At 46.3% G+C, this 24,911-nt stretch overlaps 2 protein-coding genes and 1 pseudogene across 2 annotated transcripts; 1 reads left to right on the top strand and 2 right to left on the bottom strand.

Annotated features, from left to right (window-relative positions):
• Positions 1–2,771: 2,771 nt before the first annotated feature.
• Positions 2,772–3,905, bottom strand: LOC123396169 (annotated as a pseudogene).
• Positions 3,906–5,405: 1,500 nt separating this feature from the next.
• LOC123399357 (receptor-like protein EIX2) lies at positions 5,406–9,188 on the bottom strand. The gene has a single exon (XM_045093775.1). The coding sequence runs from the start codon at positions 8,969–8,971 to the stop codon at positions 5,723–5,725; it is 3,249 nt and encodes a 1,082-aa protein (XP_044949710.1). The 5' UTR covers positions 8,972–9,188; the 3' UTR covers positions 5,406–5,722.
• A 7,474-nt stretch (positions 9,189–16,662) lies between these two features.
• Positions 16,663–18,963, top strand: LOC123396089 (cation/calcium exchanger 1-like). The gene has a single exon (XM_045091125.1). The coding sequence runs from the start codon at positions 17,053–17,055 to the stop codon at positions 18,730–18,732; it is 1,680 nt and encodes a 559-aa protein (XP_044947060.1). The 5' UTR covers positions 16,663–17,052; the 3' UTR covers positions 18,733–18,963.
• Positions 18,964–24,911: the final 5,948 nt, after the last annotated feature.

Below are 24,911 nucleotides of genomic sequence, written 5' to 3' on the forward strand. Positions count from 1 at the left end.
ACCTTCCGGTAACCAAATGAGGTCATCCTATATATCAATCTTCGTTTTCGGACCATTCCGGAAACCCTCGTGATGTCCGTGATCTCATCTGGGACTCCGAACAACATTCGGTAACCAACCATATAACTCAAATACGCATAAAACAACGTCGAACCTTAAGTGTGCAGACCCTGCGGGTTCGAGAACTATGTAGACATGACCTGAGAGACTCCTCGGTCAATATCCAATAGCGGGACTTGGATACCCATATTGGATCCTACATATTCTACGAAGATCTTATCGTTTGAACCTCAGTGCCAAGGATTCATATAATCCCGTATGTCATTCCCTTTGTCCTTCGGTATGTTACTTGCCCGAGATTCGATCGTTAGTATCCGCATACCTATTTCAATCTCGTTTACCGGCAAGTCTCTTTACTCGTTCCGTAATACAAGATCCCGCAACTTACATTAAGTTACATTGCTTGCAAGGCTTGTCTGTGATGTTGTATTACCGAGTGGGCCCCGAGATACCTCTCCGTCACACGGAGTGACAAATCCCAGTCTCGATCTATACTAACTCAACGAACACCTTCGGAGATACCTGTAGAGCATCTTTATAGTCACCCAGTTACGTTGCGACGTTTGATACACACAAAGCATTCCTCCGGTGTCCGTGAGTTATATGATCTCATGGTCATAGGAACAAATACTTGACACGCAGAAAACAGTAGCAACAAAATGACACGATCAACATGCTACGTCTATTAGTTTGGGTCTAGTCCATCACATGATTCTCCTAATGATGTGATCCCGTTATCAAGTGACAACACTTGCCTATGGCCAGGAAACCTTGACCATCTTCGATCAACGAGCTAGTCAACTAGAGGCTTACTAGGGACAGTGTTTTGTCTATATATCCACACAATTATTGTGTTTCCAATCAATACAATTATAGCATGGATAATACACGATTATCATGAACTAAGAAATATAATAATAACTGATTTATTATTGCCTCTAGGGCATATTTCCAACAGAGCTCGCTACTGCTATTGCAGGATAGTAGTAGCACTTGTCACGAAAGCACGCTATTGCTAACCTAGTTTTCAGTAGCGTCGTCTATCCGCGCTACTGCTAAATGTTAGTTGTAGCGCTATAGTAGTAGCGCGGCTGTTCCCGTTACAGATAGGCTTCTGACCCACACTACTGCTAGGGTTTCTTCTAGTAGTGTGACCGACACCCCTTATATCCATCTCAAATATAAGATGGATGTGGGGACGTCTGGACGTGCCCGGGCACGCCCGTCACGTCGGATCCGATAGCCCGACCCTAACTCAAATTGCATCAAATCCTCCAAACCCTTCCTCCTCCTTCCGCCGCCCTCCAACATCTCTTGTGCCCGAATCCTCGTTGTCCACCACTCTTGCTCCCCTCCCCATCCTCACCACTGGTCCCGATCCACCGTCATGATGTCTTCCAGACCGTCCCCGACCTTAGGGCATAGGAGGCGGTGAGGGCAGCTGCGGCAGCGGATCATGCAGCCAGGATGTAGGTGGAGCACACAACCCGGATGCAGACAGAGCATGCGGCCCGGATGCAGGTGGAGCAGGACAAGCAGGACAAGCAGGAGGCATAGATTGCCGCGTCCGGTCCGTGATCCGACAAATACCCTTCTCGCTCGGACATTGATTTCATTCTGGCATGTCCAATTTGTTGAACTGTGATTTGATTTGTTTTGTTTCGAACCGTTGAATTCAAACAATTTGTATCGAATGATCGACGTGCATGGATTTGAGGATTACATTTAAGGCATGTAAATCTACGACGTAATATGTAAGGGGTCGACGAACGATGCCCGTAGACGTACCCGAACGCGTTCATAAACATATAGAAGACCGGATTTACCAAGTCCATACTTACATGCTTAGACTTGCACCAAGCACCCATTAATGAGAGGCGTGATCGGACAACGTTGTCTGCTCCTCCCACCTATGAATGAGTATCAATAGTGTTGTTTGTGTTAATTTTCACCCATCAAGGATCAGGTGGGCACCAGCACTAGCAAACTGGAATGCCACCATTATCTTTTGGAATTTCACTAACAAAAAAGAAAGAGAACGGGAGAGTAATTCCCTATATAGTTTTCTAGTAAAAAATTTAAGAACAACTATAACGCGCTAACCCATTTCATTTGCGTGTTTGCTTTTCATCCCAACGCGCCGACCTAAATAGGCACGCATCCGCTTGTTGTCCGTCTGGCGACCTACTCTTAACCCATTTTTAAGCCTGATTAGCGTCGGTGCAGACACGAAAGACGTGCGTGCCGCGCGCCAACTACTCCCTGTGGCCCATCAGTCGGTGACAAAGCATCATCATTTCCTTTCACTTTCCAAAATCCCTCTTGCCCGCTCGTCATGGACGACGACCTCAATGTCGCCGCCGGCCTCGCCTCCCTCGGCTCGTCCGGCATCACGGCCGCCACCTCTCGCAAAGGCAATCATCGCGCCCCCTGCAAGACCGCCACCACGTCCAAGAAGAAGAAGGAGCTTACGTCCCCGAGGAGCAGGCCAGGGAGTCGGAGGCAAGCGGCGGACGCAAGGGACGAAGCAGCGGCCGCCATGGCCAAACCAAAAGCGCACTTCACACAAGCATCCATCGCTTCGGCACCAAAACTCTTTTAGTTGGTCGGTCGGTAGTGTTGTCGTCCTACTGGTTTCAATTCGTTCTTGTCTTCTTCATCCTTGTTCGATCTTGCGGCTGCACCATCAAGTCAAATCTGGCAGTCCTCAATCACGGTCTTGGCAGGGCAGAATTTAGGTTGAGCACGCCGACGGCGTTGGCGACCCGAACGGCGAGGAAGCAGAGGTACATGGCGAGCAGCCCGGCACCGAGCGTGGCGTCCAGCCTCACCCCCTCGCCGGCAGCACCGCCAGCGCCCATGCAAGCCCGGCCACCAGGAACGTCACCGTCACGTACGTCGACACCTCCACGGGGATCTCGTACGGCTCCGGGTACCGCGCCCCCGCCCCGAGTGCCATTGAGAGCCCCAGCCTCACCATCGTGTTGAACGCCAATCCCAAGTTTGCAACGCATGCATGTGTGTGTCGTCCACGCGATATTTTTTTACCTAAGAATCATCGTCATCATTCCATATTTGGTTGAGGAGGTGTTTGGTTTCAAGAGACTGAATTTTTTTAGTTCCAAAAACTTGAGTATAAGATTATAAGATTATAAAGTGAAGATTATAAGATTATAAGAATCATCGTCATCATTCCATATTGAGTATAAGATTATAAAGTGAAGCCTGGATGAATTTCAACAAAAGTTGTGCTCTTCAAAAAGTTTGTGGTATTATAGACTGAAGTTTTGCAGGGATCTCCTTCGTGCCACAAAGAAAAACGGAATCTTCGCCGGGCGTTCCCGCGAGTCGTCCATTGAATCGTCCTCCTCTGTCGTTAGAACCTGCCGGTACACAAAACGACTCGCCACCGATATTTTTTAGAGCTGAAAACATAATAATGACAATAAAAAAGAGTCCTTTTAGATATTGCGGTCCTGTCCAAAACGTGTAACGCACTGCTAACCAAGCGAACATCTTGAAGTTAAGTGGCGGCCAACACTCCCAAATGCAGGGGGACAGCAGCAGCACGAAAACCAACACGACGTTACAAAAAGACTTTTCTCCCGTTTTATAAATAAAACAAATCACCAAAACTCAATATCCAACAACATTCACAACACAAACGCAGGCACACACGCCGCACGCAAAGTAGTATAAACACAAGGTACGTACAGAGGTCTGCTGAGGGCACAACTCAACAAGCCCGAAGAAACCAAAAACACAGATGGCGACGAACATGCAGCGTGTACCCTAATCCAGCTCAGGTGCTGGACGAGGAAGCAGCGCGTCAAGCGAAGAGCCATCGCACGATGATGGGCAATGATGTTGTTGATGGTGCCGCGGTCTCGCGAGCGGCTAAGCGGCCGCCAAAGCTGCATAGAACAACCCATTTTAAACACTGTGTTAGTAGTACGTCGCAGAGGTAAACATTGAATCACAAGCTTATTCTGAAGTGTCCACGGCGTCCAGACAAGCACCCGACAGTCAGTCACCTAGTGTGGCGGATAGTCAAAGGCAAAGCCTAGAGTTTGGCGAAGAGGTCGGGCAAGTTGTTGTGGCACTAAGATCCGACGACCACTTTGCGGAAACAACTCCAATGAAATTGTGTGGATACACAGGAGAAGAAGATGTGGTTCGAGTCTTGCTCCGTCCCACAGAGCGGACACAGGCCATTCCCAGCTCCATTTCGTTTGAGCACCTCAACACCTGAGGGGACGCGACCACGGATTCATTGTCACGAATGGCTGCCGAAAGGCGAGGCGTCCTAAGTCAATAAGGGCTACCTCAACGGAGAAAGCCAACACGACCTTCCAAATATCAGACCTTCTCAACACTCTGCTTTTGCAAGGTGTTTAGGCATGGGTGCTAATGGGGGCTTTCAATCGCTCAATGTGGGATGTGGGGTCGAACTCTGAGAGGCCAGGAACTGAAACATGAACTGTTCCATCGGAATCTCCATCACCACGTACATATGGCCCGCCCTGATGCTCACAAACTCGTTCCCTGAAGGAAAAAATATATTGCAGTTTATATACAACATCATGGAGCCACCATGGGTTCGTGCAGAGACGAATGAGAAATTACAGTGAAAAGTATTACACTTTATTGGAAAAAAGGCAAAGAATATTAGAAAGGTAATTTTTTTTTTGTACCAAGCAGTACTACTTTATCAGAGAAATTCAATGCAGCAAAAATTCAAAAAAACTGTACAAGCACTTGATTAGCAGAGAAACTGAATCGACTGAAACTGATTAACACATAGATTTGTTTCTACAGAGAAATATTCCATCGAAGTGCCATGAACAAGCAGAAAACTTCAGACATAGTACAAGTCCGAATGCTCCAGGCAACCGATTAGGCTGGTTGTAATGGGTAGTATCATATACTAGTATCATGCATATGATACTAGTGTATGATACCACATTTGTAATGCATAGTATCATATGTTAGTATCATAGTGTAGTTTATTTATTGTCATACAAGACATACAGTAGCACATCATTTAATATGATACGGTATCATGATATGATACTCAACCCTTTCTTTCGTCATTTAATTCTATGCCACCTCATCAAAAATGCCTAGTTGACATGTATGATACTACCTATGATACTATCATTACGGGCAGCCTTAGAAAGCAGTACATGAGGCAACCAATTAGAGATAAACTTCTAAAAATTATCATGTGCATTGCGCTCTATAGAACATAAGGGAGTGGTACATCTTAGAGTACAAGATTATTTACAAACTAAAGTTTTGCAAGAATTTACACGATTGATTTAGTCCAGATAACAAACCCATCATGCAACAACAAAGAAACTAATTAACTCATCGTGATCGCAGAAAGAAGTTCATAGTATTCAGCAAAAGACATCTATGATTACAGTCCAGAAGAATACTAGTAAAGAATTGTAAAATCTTACATGTATCAGGATAATCTAACAACACAAAAGTCTTGCATATACCACAATAATTACGCCATATATGTATCAGAAGAACTAAACATCTTCATCTTTATTTAGAGGTATATAAACAAGGCACACGAGATGCTGCTTAAGATCTTCCTCACCCAGGTTAACAGTCCAGAGCACACACACTGGCTCCTTCAGAACAACAATGCTTATTCTGCAGCTGTGTTCTTTGCGAACCTTGCCCACTTCACAACTACAAATACATAGACTTGATCGTACGCCTTGTCAAAGAGCCGAAAGTAAGGAATTCTCCATTTCCTCTTGAACAACAGTGCACAAAACACCATCCAGAGCCCCGCCACAAATCCCAACACCAGACCGAAATAAAAGGTCAGTGGCTCAAATTCTTGCTTGCTGCTTCCGAGATCACCATGGATGATGAAAGAATCATTTCCTGGACAATTATTTTGGAGAGGAGGGCCACAGAGTTCACTGTTGCCGATGTACATAAGTGAAGGGTTGTCCAAATTGAGGGTGTCAAGTTGGCGGCCAGAGGGTATCCTTCCAGATAAATTGTTGTAGGACAGGTTCAAGGCCTCCAGAGATGTCAGATTTGACAAGCTTGACGGAATTCCACCAGAGAGCTTGTTCCCAGAGAGGTCAAGAGATACCAGTGACTGCATGGCCCCAATTATGTTTGGGATTTTTCCACTCAATTTGTTTGATGATAAATTCAAATTCATCAATGCAGCAAGAGAAGTGATCTCTGTAGGGATTTCGCCAGTCAATGAGTTACCTGATAAATCAATGCTCACAAAATATTCAAGTGTTCTACCATACATAAGTTGTTGTCCTTTTGTAACTACTGACAATATTTGTCCAAGGTATTCAGTTCCCGTCCCGAGCAAGCGTCCAATTCGCAGATCAGACATAGGCATGCCTTCCATTTGTTCTTTTGTCATAAGTGTTAGGTTCGATAGATGCCAAGGTATTGCACCGGAGATATTGTTGCATGATAGATCCAAGTATTTTAGATTCGTAAGCCATGTCATCTCTACAGGAATATTATCAGAAAATGCATTGTGGCTCAGTAGTACAAAATGTAATTGACTTAGATCTCCTATCCATGTAGGCAATCTTCCAGATAACTTGTTCCATGCAAGATCCAAGAACTTCATGTTTGCGTTATTCTGCAAAAATGATGGGAATTTTCCTGATAAACTGTTGTTACCGAGCAGAAAAAATTGCATTTGTTGAATGCCAAAACATTGTGGAATTTGACCCTCTAAAAAATTGTTCGACAAATCCAGATACACTAACTGTTGCAGTTTGCAAACAGATTTTGGAATGTACCCACCAATTCGATTTGAATAGACAAGCAATATTTGAAGTTGCGAGGCTTCAAAATTTGATGGTATTACTCCTGAAAAGTTATTGTTGGAGATGTCTAATATAGTGATATTTGTCAGCAACGAAGGTATTGAGCCGGTGAGCTGGTTTGAACTTAGGTAGAGTTCTTCCAAAGCCATGCCATCCAGATGTGCCGGCAAGCTACCCCTTATCTGATTGTTGGATATGTTCAGATGTGTTGCATGTGAAAATGTATACCAAAACCAGTCAGGAAACTTGTCCTCTAAACCGGTGCTTGAAATGACAAGTGAATCAATTTCCCGCAGCTGCTGAAGCCAAGCTGGAAAGAGAGGACCCATCTGGCATGATGCAAAATCTGCAGACTGAAGCCTAAAGGGAGAACGCCAATCTGAATCCAGTACAATCTTCAAATTATTGGATGACAAGTCTATGTACTTCAAACTTTTTAGATTTGCAAAGTGTTCTTCCATGATCCAACCACTAAGGTCGTTGTTGCTTAGATTCAGATCAACAAGATCCTCCAAAGAACCCAATGCAGTGGTTACACTTCCATTGAGGTGATTACTGGAGAGGGCTAGTAAGATTAAGCTAGTTGAATGCATAACCTCTGGTGGTATAGGTCCAGTAATTTTGTTCTCTGCAAGATTAAGGTAAATCAAACGCTTCAATTTTCCAAGCTCGGACGGTATAATTCCAGTCAGGTTGTTGCGGCTTATGTCCAAATAAGTCAGCGCAGTAAGGTCGCCAATTTCAGTTGGAATATTTCCATTGAGTAGATTCCAGTCGAGATCAAGGATGGTTAAACGCGCCAAATTCCTAAACCCTGGCGGTATAGGTCCAACAAGGTTGTTGCATGACAGGTCAAGCATGCTCAAGCTCCTGAATTCCCCTATAAAATTTGGCAGGGCCCCGGTGAATTCGTTTCCATGCAAATTCAGCTCTATCAATTTCCCCCGTGCGCATCGCGGCAATCCCTTCATCAAGACCACTATATCTCCAATCATATTATTTTTAGAGAGATCGAGGATTTCCAAAGAGCAAAGATTTTTAAAGTTTCCAGTCTTGTTCAGATTGGTAGCTGACACATCAAGAACCTTGAGTGACGTCATGTTTCCTAGTGCATCGGGAAGTTTGCCGAACAACCAATTCGCACGGAAGTTAAGACGAAGACTGAGGTATTTGAGGCTCGTCACATTCCAAAACCAACTTGATGCAATTGAGTGGCCTAAATTATTCTCGGACAGATCAAGCTTCTCAAGTTTTGTGAGGTTCAGGTAGTGAAGCGATTGGCTTGCAGTATCAAGTGAACATTCAACAAGACTGACAGCCCTTAGAGATGGAATCATATTCAACGTACCAGGCCAGTCATCCACCCTTGAGAGATTTATTGTGCTCATCCTAAGGTACTGCAGCAATGGGAGCTTAGTTAACCAGGTGATGTCCGTTGAGTACATCCCGCTATAACCCTGACCAAGGTCAAGATGCTGCAACTTAGACAGATTACCAAGTTGAGAAGGAACTCTACCAGTAAATGACATGCCGCATAGGTTAAGATACCTCAAGTTCTTCATAGAGCTCAAGAATCGAGGAATACGGCTATTCGTCCCTAGCAAGCAGTTCATGCTAAGATCCATGTGCTCTAGATGATTCAAGGAAAGCAAAGAGGGACTTATCTCGCCGAACAATGACTTTGCATCACTGCACGCATGATATGTATCAGTTTCCACAATTGTGTCGGCCAATGAATGATGATCATCACCACACCCATAGGTGTCAAGGTCCGGGCTTGTATTGCGAAGGTGAAGCTTGATGACATGACCTGTTCGGTTGCTGCAGCTGACGCCCTTCCACCGGCAGCAATCCTGTCCGTGCCATGAGGCGAGGATCCCGGCGTTGTCACTTGTGATGCCCTTATGAAAGGCGAGCAAGGCAGCCCTCTCGGCTGGGATGCAGCCGTTACCATGACCATGAGCATGCGAAAGCTGGGGTTGGAGTGCTAGTGCATGCATCACTTGCGAAAATGAAGTGATGCTTAAGATGATGAACAACAGCTGGATGGTGAACAGGAGATATGTTGTCTGATGCATCTTGGAAGAACAACAGCTGGGTAGCTGGGGAAGCAATTGTACGCACTAAATCTGTATGTATGCTAGAAGCTCAGTGTTACTAGTATTTAGCTACATACCAGAGCCATACTACCAGAGATGTTTGGCCACACCACAGCCTATGTTCAAAGTCTGCTTAATCAAGTCTACTCAATCAAGTCTGCTTATGGTCCAGAGTGCTTCAGGGTTTCAAGGAGGCCTACTCAATCAAGTCTGCTTCACACAATTGTGTGGCCAGGCTGATGGGAGTTGCCAGCCACTCGACTAGACGACTAGTAGGAGGCCTACTCACTCAGCTCTGCTGGATGTAGACGGTGCACTCTGGACACGCTTAAGCATTCCAGCCATCTGAGTCCAACTTCAGCACGCGACTCCATCCGGACGTTCGTTTAGCTTGGATTCTGTCCGTTTGAGATGGTAATGGAACGGCCGATGTTCGGATAAGGTAGTAGCCGGATCGATGCGTCCAACGCACGACCACACCCCAAATCACGTCCACGACAAGCATTTAAAAATACGTAAAAAATGCCAGAAAATATAAAGCAAAACATAAACATAGTAATTATACAATATAACATTGTCCAACGGCCCACGGCCCACAGTTCTTATAATTAACCTAATAAAAAAAAAATAATGGGCCGCCGCCCCGTGCTACTACCGTGCCCTACGCCGTCTTCAGTGACCGCCGTTGTCGTCCTCGTCACGAGTGAGGTCGATGTAGGGCGGCGGTGTCCAAAGGTGGGACGGTGGCGCCTACACCAACTCCTTCCGCGGCAAGGATTCACGCTCCGATGACCGCGGCGGCGTGAGGCACCAAGCCCCCCCCCCCCCCCCGCCGTCGGCCATCTCCGTGGCCGTGCACGACCAGCTCCAGCGCTGACCCACCAGGTGCGGGTGGAACGCAGCCGCCTCCTCCTCCTTCACCTCCGCGGCGTCGGCCATCTCCAGCTCCGGGATGGCCATGTCGTCAGCCGCGAAGAGGGTCATCTGCTCCTCCAGCCCCACCCACTGCCGCTTGTCGTATGTGTTCATGGAATCGTCCATGACACGCTGGACAAGCCGGGCCTCCTCCTCCTCAGTCATGGGAGGAGGTGGTGGCGGTGGCGGAGAGGGCGACGGCGACGGTGTCGGCGTCAGGCCGCGCACTCGTGTGCGTCCAAGCACCTGGGGAGGGCTCGGAGCGCGGTGCTCTGTACGTGCCCGCCGCGGGCTGGTGGGGTGGCCGGAAAAATACTACGCGCGGCGCACGTCGTGTTCGTCCCGAAACCACGTATCCCACAATGGGAAATCCTGGGCGTACTTGGTGTCGTAGTAGAGGTCGTCGGGGAGGCGGCAGCGGCGGCGGTTGATCTCCTCGCGGCGGGCATGACTGCTCACTGGCACCGGCGGGATCGACACGTGATCGGCCGATAGATGCCAGTTGTTGGGCAGATGGACGTCGCTCCAGGGGAGCGGCGTCCTCGTCTCCAAATAGCGGCGGCATACATCCGCCTGGATGTACTACCGGGACCGCACCAGAGCGCCCGCCGGGGCAATGGTGAAGGCCGCTGGAGCAGGCCGTGGGGGAGGAGAAGAGAGGCGGTGGGAAGAAGAGCGGCGGCGGCCGGACGAGGGCCCTCCCTCGCAATCGTGCGACCCCGTGCGGTCGATCTTCCACCAGACCATGGCTGCCGTCGGGCGGGCCGGAGAGCTCGAGGGAGGGGAGAGGGCTGGCTAGGGTTTGGGGTTTGGTCTGGTTCCGAGGAGGCACAGCGACGAGTGGGGGAGCGTGGATAGTGACCGGTCCACGGCTTCCCATTTAAGAAGGACGACGACCGCTGCGCTGGACGGATGACAGGTGGGTCCGTCCACGCGTGCGCAGTTAATTTGAACGGTGGGAAGTAGGTGACCGCCTACCACGCGCCCCCTCAGCGGACGAGAGCCGCATCCGTTCGCTGTCCGGCTGAACCCGAACCGGACGCATGTTTGTGCCTAAAATGGGTCGGGGCGGACGTAAAACGGACAGGATGGGTCCGTTCGGCCGCGCGCTGGGCCGCGTGCTTTGTTCGTTTTACCCCAAACAAACAGGAACGAACCGGATGGGGTCGTAGGCTGGAATTGGTGTGAAACTCTTTAGACTTTTCAGACTTCCAACTACATCTGACAGGCGGCTCTCCGCGTTGGCTGGCCATGGGGAATTGCAAGGGTGGGCTGCTCCATCCACCGTCCAACAGCATCCAACGTCCCTCTTGCCTGGACTGAAACTTCAGAGGAAAACAGGACGACGAAGCTATGATTTTTGGCACATAACCTTCTGTTGTACGTACTACTTAACCTTCCTGAATGCACTCTGAAAGGAAACTTTAGAGGAAAAGAGAACAGACAGATGAAACAAACTACTCCGTAGCACTTAACCTTCCTGAATGCACTCTGAGATTTTGATGCTAAAAACTTGGACGAAGTCTCCAGCCTTCCTCAACAGCTCAATTCAACGAACAAACACGTGTAGAATTTTTCCATACGAGGCAACTTAAGAAAGGAACTACTACTACTAGAGCTCAAGGCGTCGGTATATTTATGGATTCACGGTAAGCAATACAAGGTTGGTGACAAGCTCCCTGTTTGGCTGGAGACCGCCGCCGAGGGCATAGGTGCTAAGGAGTCGCTAATGCTGCCTCACCATGTTCTTGCTTCTTTTGTCTTCTCTTTTCTGTTGCTTTCTGCTTGGCTCGCTTAGATTTTCCATTTCTGTCTTCTTCTGGTTTGTCAGCATTCTTTTTCAGTTTGTGCAGATTGAGTTTCCTGTCAGAAAGATAAGAGCAAGCTGTTCTCCAAGGGTTGTTGATTATCATAACCTAAGGATCTAGGTAAACATCACACTCGGTCAAATTCAGGAAAAATAAAAGTATATTTAAATGGAAATTGATGTTAATGAGTGTCGACCAGAAAAGTATGCACTGGTAATGGCAAAAATTGTGAATACACAATATAGAAAGTGAAAGATCAGTAATGGCAAGAATTGACTGACACCAATGGATTATGGTTTAATTACTTGGTCTCGGAGAGAGAGAGAGAGAGAAAAAAGGAAAGGATAAGGGCGATCCATCTTCTGGAGCAAAAAGTTTAATAAGAGCATTTTGTAATTATGAAAATAAGCGATAGTTTGTTTAGATTCATACTACCTAGACCTTTAAAGATGCCGCTGAATTAAAACTGAAGCGATATTCCTATAAATACTTGAGTCCTTGATGCGCCGTATGTTGTTGCAAAGGAGACCCGGCCGTTCAACTCAATCAAGTCTGGTTCATACTTCATACAGTTTGGTGGCTAGACTGTCAAAGTCACTCAGTTATGCCGTTGGTTACTATTCCACCAGATATTTTTCTTACGGGGCCGCTGAAATTTTCTACGGTTTTTAAACAACATACCCTCCGTTTAAAAATAAATGGCTTACCTTTGTACTAGCTAGCTCTGCTATAGAATCACACTAAGCTTAAGACATTTATTTTCGGGCGGAAGGATGGGGAAATGGGATTGAAAAAGAGAATAGCTTAATGGGAAATCTGCTCCATATCCCTGACCTCGACTCTGCCATGTACAGATCATTGGCCGTCGGGTGGGTGAGGGATAGAGGCGGCCGTTGGGAGGATGCGTGGATGTGGCCGCCGCGCCGCTGCATGCGCCGTCGTAGGAGAGGGGCGGCCGGAGGGGAGGAGCAGGCTGGGGCGACGTGGCTGGTGGAATGGATGAGCAGAGCAGGGCGGCGCGTCTGGCGGAGGCGAGGCCAAACCAGCCGGACGAGGCCAACGATCAAACCTGGCCAAATGGGCCGCCCACGCACGTTTATTACACAGGCTATGACGGATCGGCACCGAGCCCTGGCACGCTGGCCCGATAGGCACGTACATGATCAACTAAAAAAAAGGGCACGTACGTGATGGCAGCCGCACTGCGCTCATCAGTCAGAAAATCCTATTTGACGCTCTCTGTGTCAGTGCATGCTGTGCGCTGATCAGGAGATTGCGCTGATCAACTAAAAAGAAGGAAATAAATAATGAACTTTTTTTCAGAATTAATGAACTTTTTTCAAATTTGATCAATTTTTTGAAACAATAATGAACTTTTATCAAATTCGATGAACGTTTTCCCAAATCAGTGATTTTTTTCAAAATCTATGAACTTTTTTAAAATTTTATGAACTTTTATAAAATTTAATGACCTTTTTTCCAAAATTGGTGAACTTTCTAAAAATGATGAACTATTTTCAAATTCGATGAATATTTTTCTAAAATTAGTTACCTTTTTTAAATTCGATTGACTTTATAAATTTGGATGAACTTTTTCAAAATCCATAAACTTCTTAAAAATACCGATTTTCAATTTCTATGATTTTTTATTTTAATTCCTTCTTTTTTATTAAAGTCAACGGTTGCCTAATCAACTGGTCAACCACGCACGACCCTACAGAACAGCCCTCGAGCGAGCGAGCGAGCGAGCTATCAGGCCGGGCCGAATCGAGCGAGCGCTACATGGGCTGGCCCATAAAAAGAAGGCCGTGAGCGCCAACTCCCATAAATGTTGACCAAACGCACACGCTAGGGAGCGATAATTCAGATTGGGCTGGCCCATTAATGCATCCCTCAAGTCGCGCGACTGTTGAAGTCCGCTTGAGCATGGAGATTCATTGCATGTTGGCTTGGGATTATCACTTTTTTTAATATTTTTTTGCCTTCTTTGCACAATTATGAGTACCATGTTTATCGACGGACCAGCTTGGGTAGGTGCAGAAATAACTGTATTGTATGGTTGTGTGAAATAATTTTGCAATTTTTCAGTTGGTGTCATCTGCAATCGACATCTGCTTTCTACACGGGTTTACATGAGTCAGAGCATCCCTAGAACACTTCTTAAAATCACAAAATGTAAAACTAAAATAAGGACAAAAAAACATTTTAAGGATTCATTTTAGCTATGACCGAACATATACTGTGAAAACGAATCTAAAATCAAATTTTCTTTAGATACGGAGAAGAGCTCCTTTCTCCAGCCCAGCCGACGCCGCCCCGTCCCCCCGTCGGCCGCGCCCAGTCCCATTGGCCGCGCACCGTCGCCACACCGGCCGCGTCTCGGGAGAATTCCATCGGCCAGGCTGAGGTCACAGGAGGCCACATCGAGATTGAGCTCATCCAATTCGAACCGGTGGCGACGATTCCAGCGTCCAACGGCCTTTTCTGGTATGCAGTGATGATTTCCGGCGAGTGAGCAAATTTCACGGCGACGTGTTTGCACCGACGAGGTTTGACACGTATAAGTGGCACCCACACTTCGGCCTTCCAACCTTCAAATATAAGGGTTTCCGTTGTGGATTTTCGATGCCTTTAAAAAAATACCGGTTAGATCACTTTTACGCTATGTGTTCTCGACATTTTTTCGATCAATACCTTAAAACACAAAAAATATAAGGGTTTGATCATTTTCAATTTTTGAAGAATCTGCTAGAGATGCTCTAAACTTGCCAGACTTCAGGAGCTATCAACCAAACTAGGTACTCATTTTTTGTGCAGGACGTGAAGAAGTAGAAGTAAAAATAAAAATAATAATCAAAATGTTCCATGTGGATATCTTGTGTGCAATTGTGCATACCATGCTACCAAGGTTGCAGTTGAACAAGTACACCAAATTGTTCAAACAAGATCAGCAAGGAGATGAGAGGATCTCCTCACAATTATTCTGGAAATCGGTAGTTGGAGTCAACTTGCTTAGGGTCTGTTTGGTTCCAAATAAGTCACCAACTTATAAGTTGAAAAATGCAAAAAAATGACTTATTTTACCAAACAGACCCAACTTATAAGTCACCTCAACTTATAAGTCATAAGCTGCTCCACCCCAACTTAAAACTTATAAGTCACCCACTTTTGCGTGGGTCCCACCACTTTTTCAGCTTTTATAATATAAAATAGGATGAAAAGGTGTGGTCAGGTGACTTATAAGTCAGATGACAACCAAACAGACGTGATTTATAAGTCACTGGTTTTAAGTCGCTTGACTTATAAGTCACCTGACTTATTAAAACCAAACATGCCCTTAATTCTGTGTGCATGCAGATCGGATCGGCATGGCGAATCATCGCAGGTTGGCTTGGAATCATCATCCTTTCATGCAGATGATTGTGTGGTGTCCTCATAGCTAGCGCAATCTCCTGATGATTCGTTGAGAGTACGTGCCTCTGCCACTTTGTCTAAATATAAATCTTTTAAGAAATTTTACTATTGAACGATGTATATAGACATATTCTATAATATAGATTCATTAATTTTTCTACGTATGTAGTCTTCTATTGGAATGTCTAAAAAAACATATATTTAAGAACGGAGGGAGTAGAAAATACAGTATATTAGCCCTTGCATGACTGAACCTTTGACACGAGAATTTCTGTGGAATTTAACTGTTTCGCATGATTATTCTTTCCCCATAATTTTGAAAATCTAAAATTAGCTAATCCCTCCGTTCCTAAATATAAAAGCTTTTAGAGATTCCATTATGAACTGCATACGGATGTATGTAGTCATATTTTAGGATATAGATTTACTCATTTTGCTCCGTATCTAGTCTATAGTGAAATCTCTAAAATGTATTATATTAACGAACGGAGGGAGTATTTTTTTGGTAAATAAATCATTTAATATCAAGATCATCGATGAGGTTGGGCAGATGCACGAATAATTGTACTACTAGCTTGTCGGAAATAATTGTGCATTCATTTTCCCACGAGAACAGTGAACATTTTCCACCAATAATTGCACTACGTGCCGTGGATTGTGTTGTGTCCTGTTGATCTACCCCGCAAGAGAAACACCTCTTGATCTGACATGAATCGATGAAGCTTGCTTCTTAACAGCCACTGAATCGAGAGCTGTCTGCAATAGCAAGCGTACTGTCTGCAATGCAATGCGTGTCGATGTTCTCCTCTCTGGCTAAGTAGGTAGGGACGTAGGATCATCAAAATTGTTCTGCTACATGACTGATGCTCAAGGACGACGGAACATTCCAACCATCGGTGGTAGAGCAAATTATTCAGACAAGATGAGCAAGGAGATGATCCCCCCTCGCAATTATTCTCAAGATCGGTAGTTGGTGGAGTCAAGTTGCTTAACTTGGTACGTGTGCATGCATGCAGATTCAGATCAGCATGGAGACTCGCTGCAGGTTGGCTTGGATCATCACCTTTTTTTACAAATGATTTTCGTGCAATCTCCCGCTATTCGTTGATCTAGATTCATCAAAGCCAAACTTTGATAGACAACAATATTAACATACAATAACAAATACTATTAATATTATTATTAGATTCATCATGTAATGTACTTTCACATAATATGAATTTGCTATATTAAACTTTATTATATTCTTTTTTATAGACCTGATTAAACTTTATCAAGTTTGATTTCAGTCAACTCTAATATGCGCAGCAAATAAAAACGAAGGGCGTATTATTCCTTCCATGACTCAACCTTGAACACGGGCAGCTCGTCACGACCTCTGTCAGAACTGAACGCCAATTTTTTTTTTTTTGTCTCCTACAAAGAGTCTTTTTGCCGAATTATGAGTATATATCAAGTTCATCAATGGACCGGATTGAGTAGGTGAAGAAATAACTGTACTGTACGTGGCTTGTCGATCAACAGATCGACGAATTAAGCTTTGCTTCTGAATCATAAGCTAGCTGGGTTACTGTAATCAAGATGATTTGTCAGCTCATGGCATGGCAGATGGAACATTCCATCACTCCAAAAGCACCTATGGGCTATGACATGGCTGCCGCGTCACCAAGAAGAAGAAGAAGAAGAAGAATGAAGCAGCTTCCAAAGAGGACGTACGTGCTCAGCTGCCTACCAAAGTCCACACAAAGTCACAAACTTACTCATCTCTCCAGTGACAAAAGCAAATTTGATTTGATCACTAAACTGGACCGACCACGTACGACCAGTGCTGTGCTACAAGACATGCATGCAATCGAGCTCCACCGCGGCCATGGCGCCACATAATCACTGCACCTGAGGCCGAGCTCCGGACACCAAGCTCCCATGGCTTCCTTGCATCGGCTGTACAAGAGCAGGCGCAATGCCGCGAGCGCCTCCTTCCTGCTGCTCGCGCTCGTGCTCTGCCTCTCCCTACGCACGCGGCACGGCGGGGCCTTCTTCTTCCGCTCGGACGCCGGCGCGCGGGAGCGGGGGAGCTGCGAGGCGGAGCTGCGTGCACTGGACGGCCACGCCGCGCGCTGCAGCTACCTCCGCTCGTCGTCCCACCCGCCGTGCGCGCCGACGGGGTATATCGACTACCTCACGCTATTCTACTGCACGCGCTGGTCGCCGTGGCTGGGCGGCGCGGCGATCGCGCTCTGGCTGCTCCTCCTCTTCTACCTCCTCGGCGACACCGCGTCGGAGTACTTCTGCGCCTCATTGGAGGGCCTCTCGGCCGCGCTCCGCCTGCCGCCCGCCGTGGCCGGGGTCACGCTGCTCTCGCTCGGCAACGGCGCGCCCGACGTGCTCTCCAGCGTCGTCGCGTTCGCGTCCGACGGCGGGGAGGCCGGGGACGTGGGGCTCAGCGGCGCGCTCGGTGGCGCCCTGTTCGTGTCCACCGTTGTCGCCGGCGTGGTCGCCATCGTCGCGGCTCGCCGCGGAGGCGCCGTCATTGAGCGGCGGGGGTTCGTGCGCGACGTGTGCTTTCTTCTCGTCGCGCTATGTTACCTCCTCGCCGTGCTGGTCACCGGGACGGTCACGGTCTGGGCCGCAGCGTGCTTCCTCTCCCTCTACGCTGCCTACGTCCTCCTCGTCTCGACATCGCACTGCTGTTCCGTTGCCGCCGACGACATCGATAGCACCACCAGCACAAGTACAAAGCCTTCCGATGACCTCGCCGCCCCGCTCCTCCTCCCCGTCGCCGTCTCCTCGAACTCGAAGCAGACACCAAGAACCTTCGCCCGCGGCCTCCTTTTGGCAGCGTTCCACGCGCCGCTCTACCTCCCGCGCCGCCTCACCATCCCAGACATCGCCGGGCACCGCTGGTCCAGGCCGTGTGCCATCGCCTCAGCGCTCTTCTCCCCTCTCCTTCTTGCCGCCGTCACCTCCCCGACTAGACCAACAACGGTGCTCCTCGCCGGCGCCCTCACCGGCACGCTGCTCGCGATCGCCGCGGCCGCGACCACGGACGCAGCGGCACCCCCACACGGCCGGTACGCCCGCCTCCCGTGGCTCACCGGCGGGTTCCTCATGTCCATCCTCTGGTCCTACCTCCTGGCCCGGGAGCTCGTGGCCCTCCTTGTGTCCGCGGGCATCATCATCGGCGTCCCCGCGAGCGTGCTCGGCGTCACGGTGCTCGCGTGGGGCAACTCCCTAGGCGACATGGTCGCGGACGTCGCAATGGCGACGCAGGACGGCGCGTCGGGCGCCCAGACGGCCGTGGCGGGGTGCTACGCCGGGCCGGCGTTCAACACGGTGGTGGGGCTGGGGCTCTCGATGGCACTAGCGGCGGGGGCGCGCTACCCGGAGCCGTATGAGATCCCCGTGGACGCGTCGACGTATGTGACGGTGGCGTTCCTGGTGACCGGGCTGGCATGGGCGCTGGTGGCGCTGCCGGCGAGGGGGATGAGGCTGGACGCCACGCTCGGTGCCGGGCTCGTCGCCGTGTACCTCTGCTTCCTCGCCGTCCGGGTCGCCGACGCCGTCGGCGTCCTCAGCCTAGATTCTCTCCTGCCAAGACGGTGATTGAGGACTGTCGGATTGGATTTGACGGTGCAGCGGCCGGCAAGATCGAACAGGATCAAGAGGACGAAGAAGACACGATCAAATTGAAGCCGGTGGTTGGTGCGTAAGCGATGGATGCTTGTGTGGAGCGGCTTTTGGTTTGGATGCTTCTCACACGAGATAATTACAGGGCGCTATCATACTTGACACCATGTAACGAATTGATATCAATAGTTATTTTTTTGCGTGTCAGTACCATCTCGTAGCCTAATTGTTGCAATATGATCTGACAGCCGTCTAACACGTATTGACAATGTATCTGACGTAGCGGGCCCGCATGTCATTTTTCACGGTGGCGTACACGTACCGGCTCGGTCACTGACTTGAACCTGGTCGAACCCAACCATCTCGCTCGAACCTGGTTGAACTCGACCATCTCGCTCTTCTCTCGCTCGAACCCTAGCTTTGCTCTCCCCTCTCCCTCTCTGTGCGGCTCTCCGACGATGGCGACGGTGACTCCCGGCGGCGGTGATGTTGTTGGCGGCTACGGAGGCCTCCCCGGCCTCGGGGTAGATGACCACGTAGGTCTGGCTGTCGACGATGGCGGCTACAGTTCGAACCACTCCTCCGGCGCTGGTTCGGAGGATGAGGATTTGGAGGAGGAGGCGGCACTGTCCATGGAGGACAGGGTGAAGATGGCGGAGATCTGGGTCGCCAACCCTAGCAGTAGCCATCACTGGACCAGTGGTGCTGGTGGCGGCATGATGTAAGTCACTGAACTGATCTTCTTTCTTTTTTTGGGTTGTATCAATGTTATAGGTTGTCTGTTGGTTGTGTAGTGTTAACCAGTGCTTCTAGACTCGTTTTTGTTGTCTGTTGCTTTATATGCTTATACTTTGACTGATAGAAAGATAGCAATTTAGGGTGACACTTATAGAAAAACAGCAAGTGCTTTATATGCTTATAGTTTGACTGATAGAAAGACAGCAAGTGAGGGTGACACTGATAGAAAGACAACAAGTGCTTTATATACAGCAAGTGCTTTATATGCTTATAGTTTGACTGAATTTTGCTGTCTATTTGCTTATCTGAATTTATATGGTTGCTGCTTATGTGCTTATCTGAATTTTGTTGTCTATATGCTTATGTGCTTATCTGAATTTTGATGCTTATGTGCTTATCTGAATTTTTATGTCTGAACTGTAGTTTGAATGATGATGTTTGGGAACTGGGGATTCACTTTACTCTCAACCAAATATTAATATGAAGCTATGTAGCTCAGATGTTACATTTTTGAACCTGTATGCAGTGTTGCAAACACAAGGTTTTTATTTGTGAGATGAGTTATATCACATGAGGAATTTAGGAATAGGAGAGGAGAGATAGCAGGGTTTAAATTTGATTGACACAAACATCAAACTGCAGGAACTAAAAAAGGAATTGAACCACAGTTTAGTTCTGAACTTGCTAGTGAGGGCAACAACAACTTATTTAGTAGCAAGTGCAGGAACTGAAGATGATAAATTAGCAGCAATAGTTTATGAACCACCTGTTCTTTATGATCTTAGTGAGCCTGCAGTTCTTGTTGTTGATTCAGAAGGTGTAGTTTTCCATAGCAGCCGTAGTCAGCCTACTGCTTTTTGCACTCAAGAGAGCATAAACTTCAGAAAGGACAATCTGAATGCTATAATGGAGGAGGAGCCAGTGTTTGAATAGTCACATAATAGTAGTGATGATGCATATGACAGTGATAACAATTCAGGTCACATTGTAGTGTGTTAGAGGATGTGATACCTGATTTCATTCCTTCAGAAGATGAAGAAGATGATTGCTTGTTGTTTGAGGATGATGATGATGGACATGAGCCACCCTCATTTGTGCTACCTAAAGGGAGGAAGAGTAGGGCCAAGAAAAGGAAACCAAGGATCTGGTACAATGACAAACTTGAGCATCTACATCACCAGTTATGTCTGTACATGTGCTTTAAGGATCAACATCAATTCAGAGAAGCTTTGTTGAGCTTGCACATCACACAGGCCAGAGACTTTAGGTATCACAGAAACTCAGACAAAGGATCATTGCTTGTTGTAAGCAAGATCATTGCCAGTTTTGCATTGTTGCTGCAGTTATCAAAGGGGAGAAGGCCTTTGCTATTAAGAAAATGAGGCTGGAGCACACTTGCCCTACCAACACAGAGAAATCAAGGATTAGTGCAAAGTGGCTAGCTAAGACCTATGAGTCATTGTTCAGGTCTGATCCCAGCACTAGCATAAACACTTTGATGGATAACTGTAGGGAGAATTAGGCCTCGTTTGATTAAGGGGGATTGGGGAGGTTTTGAGAGGGAGGGATTTCAGGGGATTGGGTGAATCCCTTTGTTCCACCCAATCCTCTCAAATCCCCGGGGCTTTGCTTCCACTAGTCCCCCGAGGAGGGTTTTGAAACACATGGATAGGAAGGGATTGAAGGGGAACGGAGGGGATTGGGCTAAGCAAACCCCTCCTATCAAATGGGCGCCCGAGGATCTATGGGGTTTCTGGCCCTCCCCGGGATTTTCCTCTCAAAACCTCCCCAATCCCCCTTAACCAAACGAGGCCTTATGGTGTTGATGTGGGAAGGCACATGGCCTATAGGGCAAAAACCTTGCTGTAGAAGCTGTGCTAGGAGAACACAAGAAGCAGTATCCTAGACTTAGGGATTATGCTCAGACCATCATGGATACAAACCCTGGTAGTAGAGTTGTAGTTACAACAGTTACTTCTAAACCTACTACAAAAATACCACATCCAGCACCTAGGTTTCATGCTAAGTTCTTCTGCATCAATGGAGCAAGGGAGGGATTTCTGAATGGATGCAGACCATTCATTGGTTAGTCATTCTTTTACTGTGCATCATTAATTTTAATTGTTTAGCAATGCTTTATAGACTTAAACTGTTTTGTGCTTTCCATGAACAGGTGTTGATGGATGCTTCATTAAGCTGACAACTGGTGCTCAAATCCTTGCTGCCACTGGAAGAGATGGTAATAACAATATTTTCCCACTTGCATTTGCTATAGTTGGACAGGAGGACATAGGTAACTGGTGTTGGTTTCTGGACCAATTGAAGATATGTCTAGGAGGTGAAATAGGCAAATTTGGTCCTTATACTATCATGTCTAATAGACAGAAGGTATGTGCTTTGCTGCATTTGTATTAAGTTCTGCATTTCTATTAAGTTCTGCATTTGTAGTTGTATAGTAGCTAAATTTAGGATGCTATGTGATCAGGGGCTGCTAAATGCAGTAAATCAAGTATTCCCAAACTTCCATCAAAGATTTTTCCTTAGACATCTCTATGCAAATTTCTAGAATGCTGGTTTTAGGGGGGAAGATCTAAAGAAATGCATGGATAATGCCAGCTATGCTTACAACCAACACAAGTTTAACATAGCCATGAATGATCTCAAAAATGAGAGTGAGGAAGCTTGGAAGTGGCTGACTGGAATACCTAAGCGCACATGGGCTAGGCATGCTTTTGACACTAACTGCAAGACAGACTTGGTTGTTAACAACCTGTCTGAGGTGTTCAACAATTATATCCTAGATTTTAGGGGAAAACCTATTAGGACTATGATTGATGGTATTAAGGACAAGCAGATGGTGAGGTGGCATAGGAATAGAGAGAAAGGAAAGCCAGCTCTGTGGGAGATTACACCACATTATGCTGAGAAGCTAGAGGTGGAAAAGGAAAGGGCTAGATACTGCAAACCTATCCAAGCTGGTGTTAATTTATGGCAGGTGAGTAGTGGGCAGCAAACACGTGCTGTAAACTTGGAACTGCATACATGTGGCTGCAGAAAGTGGGACCTGTCTGGCATACCTTGCAACCATGCAATATCAGCAATTAACAAGGCAAAAAGATTTCCAGAGGAATATGTGTCCAAATTCTTTAAAAAACCTTTCTACCTTGCTTCTTATGAGCCAATGATATATCATGTTCCTGGTGAACATAATTGGACAAGGACAAGTGGACCAGACATAGAGCCACCCACATTTCATGTGAAGAGGGGAAGAAAGAAAGAGAAAAGAATAAAGGGAAAATATGAGGTTCCAAAACCAAAGGACAGTTCAAGAATGGACACCATAACATGCAGCAACTGTGGGCTCCAAGGCCACAGGTACACCAACTGCAGACAAGAGTTGAGAGCAGAGTTGTCTATGAGGAAAAACAAGCATGTGGTAAGCACATTTTCTCATAATGTGCTTTCCAAGTATTTTCTTTTGTGTTTATTTGCTTTGCAACTATTATATTCATGTGTTCAATCAATTATTACAGGCTAGAAGTGGACAACCTGCACCTGCAACTGCAAGATCAGAACCTGCACCTGCAAGACCAAGGAGGGAAGCAAGATCACAGCCTCCCCTGCAAGATCAACTAGAAGATCAACAACTAGTGGCAGTGTTAATAGGCCTTTCACTACCCCAAGATTTGCTGCTGGAGGTTCATCATCATCTGCTCCTACCACAAGATTTGCTGTTGGAGCTTCATCATCATCTCGTGGAGGTTCATCAGCTGCTCCTACACCAAGAAACCATTCTGGTTGGATGGCATTTTTTACTGCCAGTGGTAACCATGGCTAATGATGTGTATTCAGAGTATCCTCTGGTTGTATGATCAGTATTAAGTGTTGTGTGATAAGTGATCAGTACTAAGTTCTATGATGTGTATTTGCTGGTTGTACTACCAGTAGTAACTGATGTGTGATAAGTATTAAGTGAATTTGCTGGTTGCTGGTCAGTACTAGCAGATTTCACATAATACAACAAATAAGATATACCAATCTATCAATGCAACAGGTGCTTAATTTTCATGGACACTTAAACACATTTGCAGCAAATAAGAAGTCACTTAAACAAATAAGATATACCAATCTATCAACAAATAAGATCAACCAATCTATCAACATACTTGGCTTGAACAAAGATAAAGTCACTTAATCATACATAATTTAGAGATTCTTCTCATCTTGCATTATAACATTGCTACAAAAGAGCAACACACCAACAATAGCATAGTACAGTTACAAACATAGCATAGTGGAGTCACTTAATCATACATAATCTAGAGATTCTGATCATCTTGCATTACAACATTGGTACAAAAGAGCAACACAACAACACATCAACCATAGCATAGTGGACTTCATCTTCATCTGATCAGCTCATCCATCCAAAATGTCCCTGATCATCTTCAACTTCTCTTGGTTCTTCTCCAATGCCTTCAACTGATCAGCAATCTGGAGCTTCAACTCATCCGTGCGTTTAATCATATTGTCAATTCCTTTCTTCAGACCATCAATGTGAAGGTTGAGCACCACAATTTCATCATTAAGTTTATCCTCAGATTTTGACAGTTTATCAACCTGAAGCTTTAAATTGTAGTTCTCTTCGCTAAGCTTCTCCTTCTCCTTCAAATGATTTGCCTTCTGGGTCCTAATGAACCCGCCTTGAGCTTCTGCAAGGTTCATAAGCACTGAATACTTCCCTTTAACTTCCATTATCTCTGCCTCTTTCTTCTCAATCTCAGACTTCATGACAGACACAGCAGAACTAGAGCTCTCTGCACCATGGCCAATCACCTTTATGTAGCTCAAATCCAAGACCCTCTCCTCCTGGGCATTGAACAGTTGATTCACATCTTCTACTAGTTTGTCATAGTTTGAATCAAGATTTCTTTTCTCCTTTGTGAGGTGGTGAATTTTCAGTGAATTCTCCAAATTATCATCCCTCCTAGCACTCTTGTTGTCTTCCAACATTTGCCACAGTTTTAACAATGCATTTTGCATTGTGGGAGGCCACTCTTGGTCTACCCAACCAACAAAACCACAGTTTTGAGGTGGCTGCAATACAAAATAACCAGTACTTCAGCAATACAAAATAACAAGCCAGAATTCTGTAATAAACAAGCAATGACAGTGTTGTAATAAACAAGCAATGACAGTGATGTAACAAGTGAGAATCTTTTAGCTAAATAAGCAATGGCAGTGATGTAATAAATAATTACAGTGTTGTAATAAACAATGACAGTCTGAATATTTGAGCTAAACAAACAATGACAGTGATGTAATAAACAATGACAGTCTGAATCTTTTGAGCTAAACAAACAATGACAGTGCTATAATAAACAATTACAGTCTGAATCTTTCAGCTAATCTAACTA

This window comes from Hordeum vulgare, chromosome 5H, assembly GCF_904849725.1.
Source record: "Hordeum vulgare subsp. vulgare chromosome 5H, MorexV3_pseudomolecules_assembly, whole genome shotgun sequence".
In the NCBI taxonomy this organism is placed as follows: Eukaryota; Viridiplantae; Streptophyta; class Magnoliopsida; order Poales; family Poaceae; genus Hordeum; species Hordeum vulgare.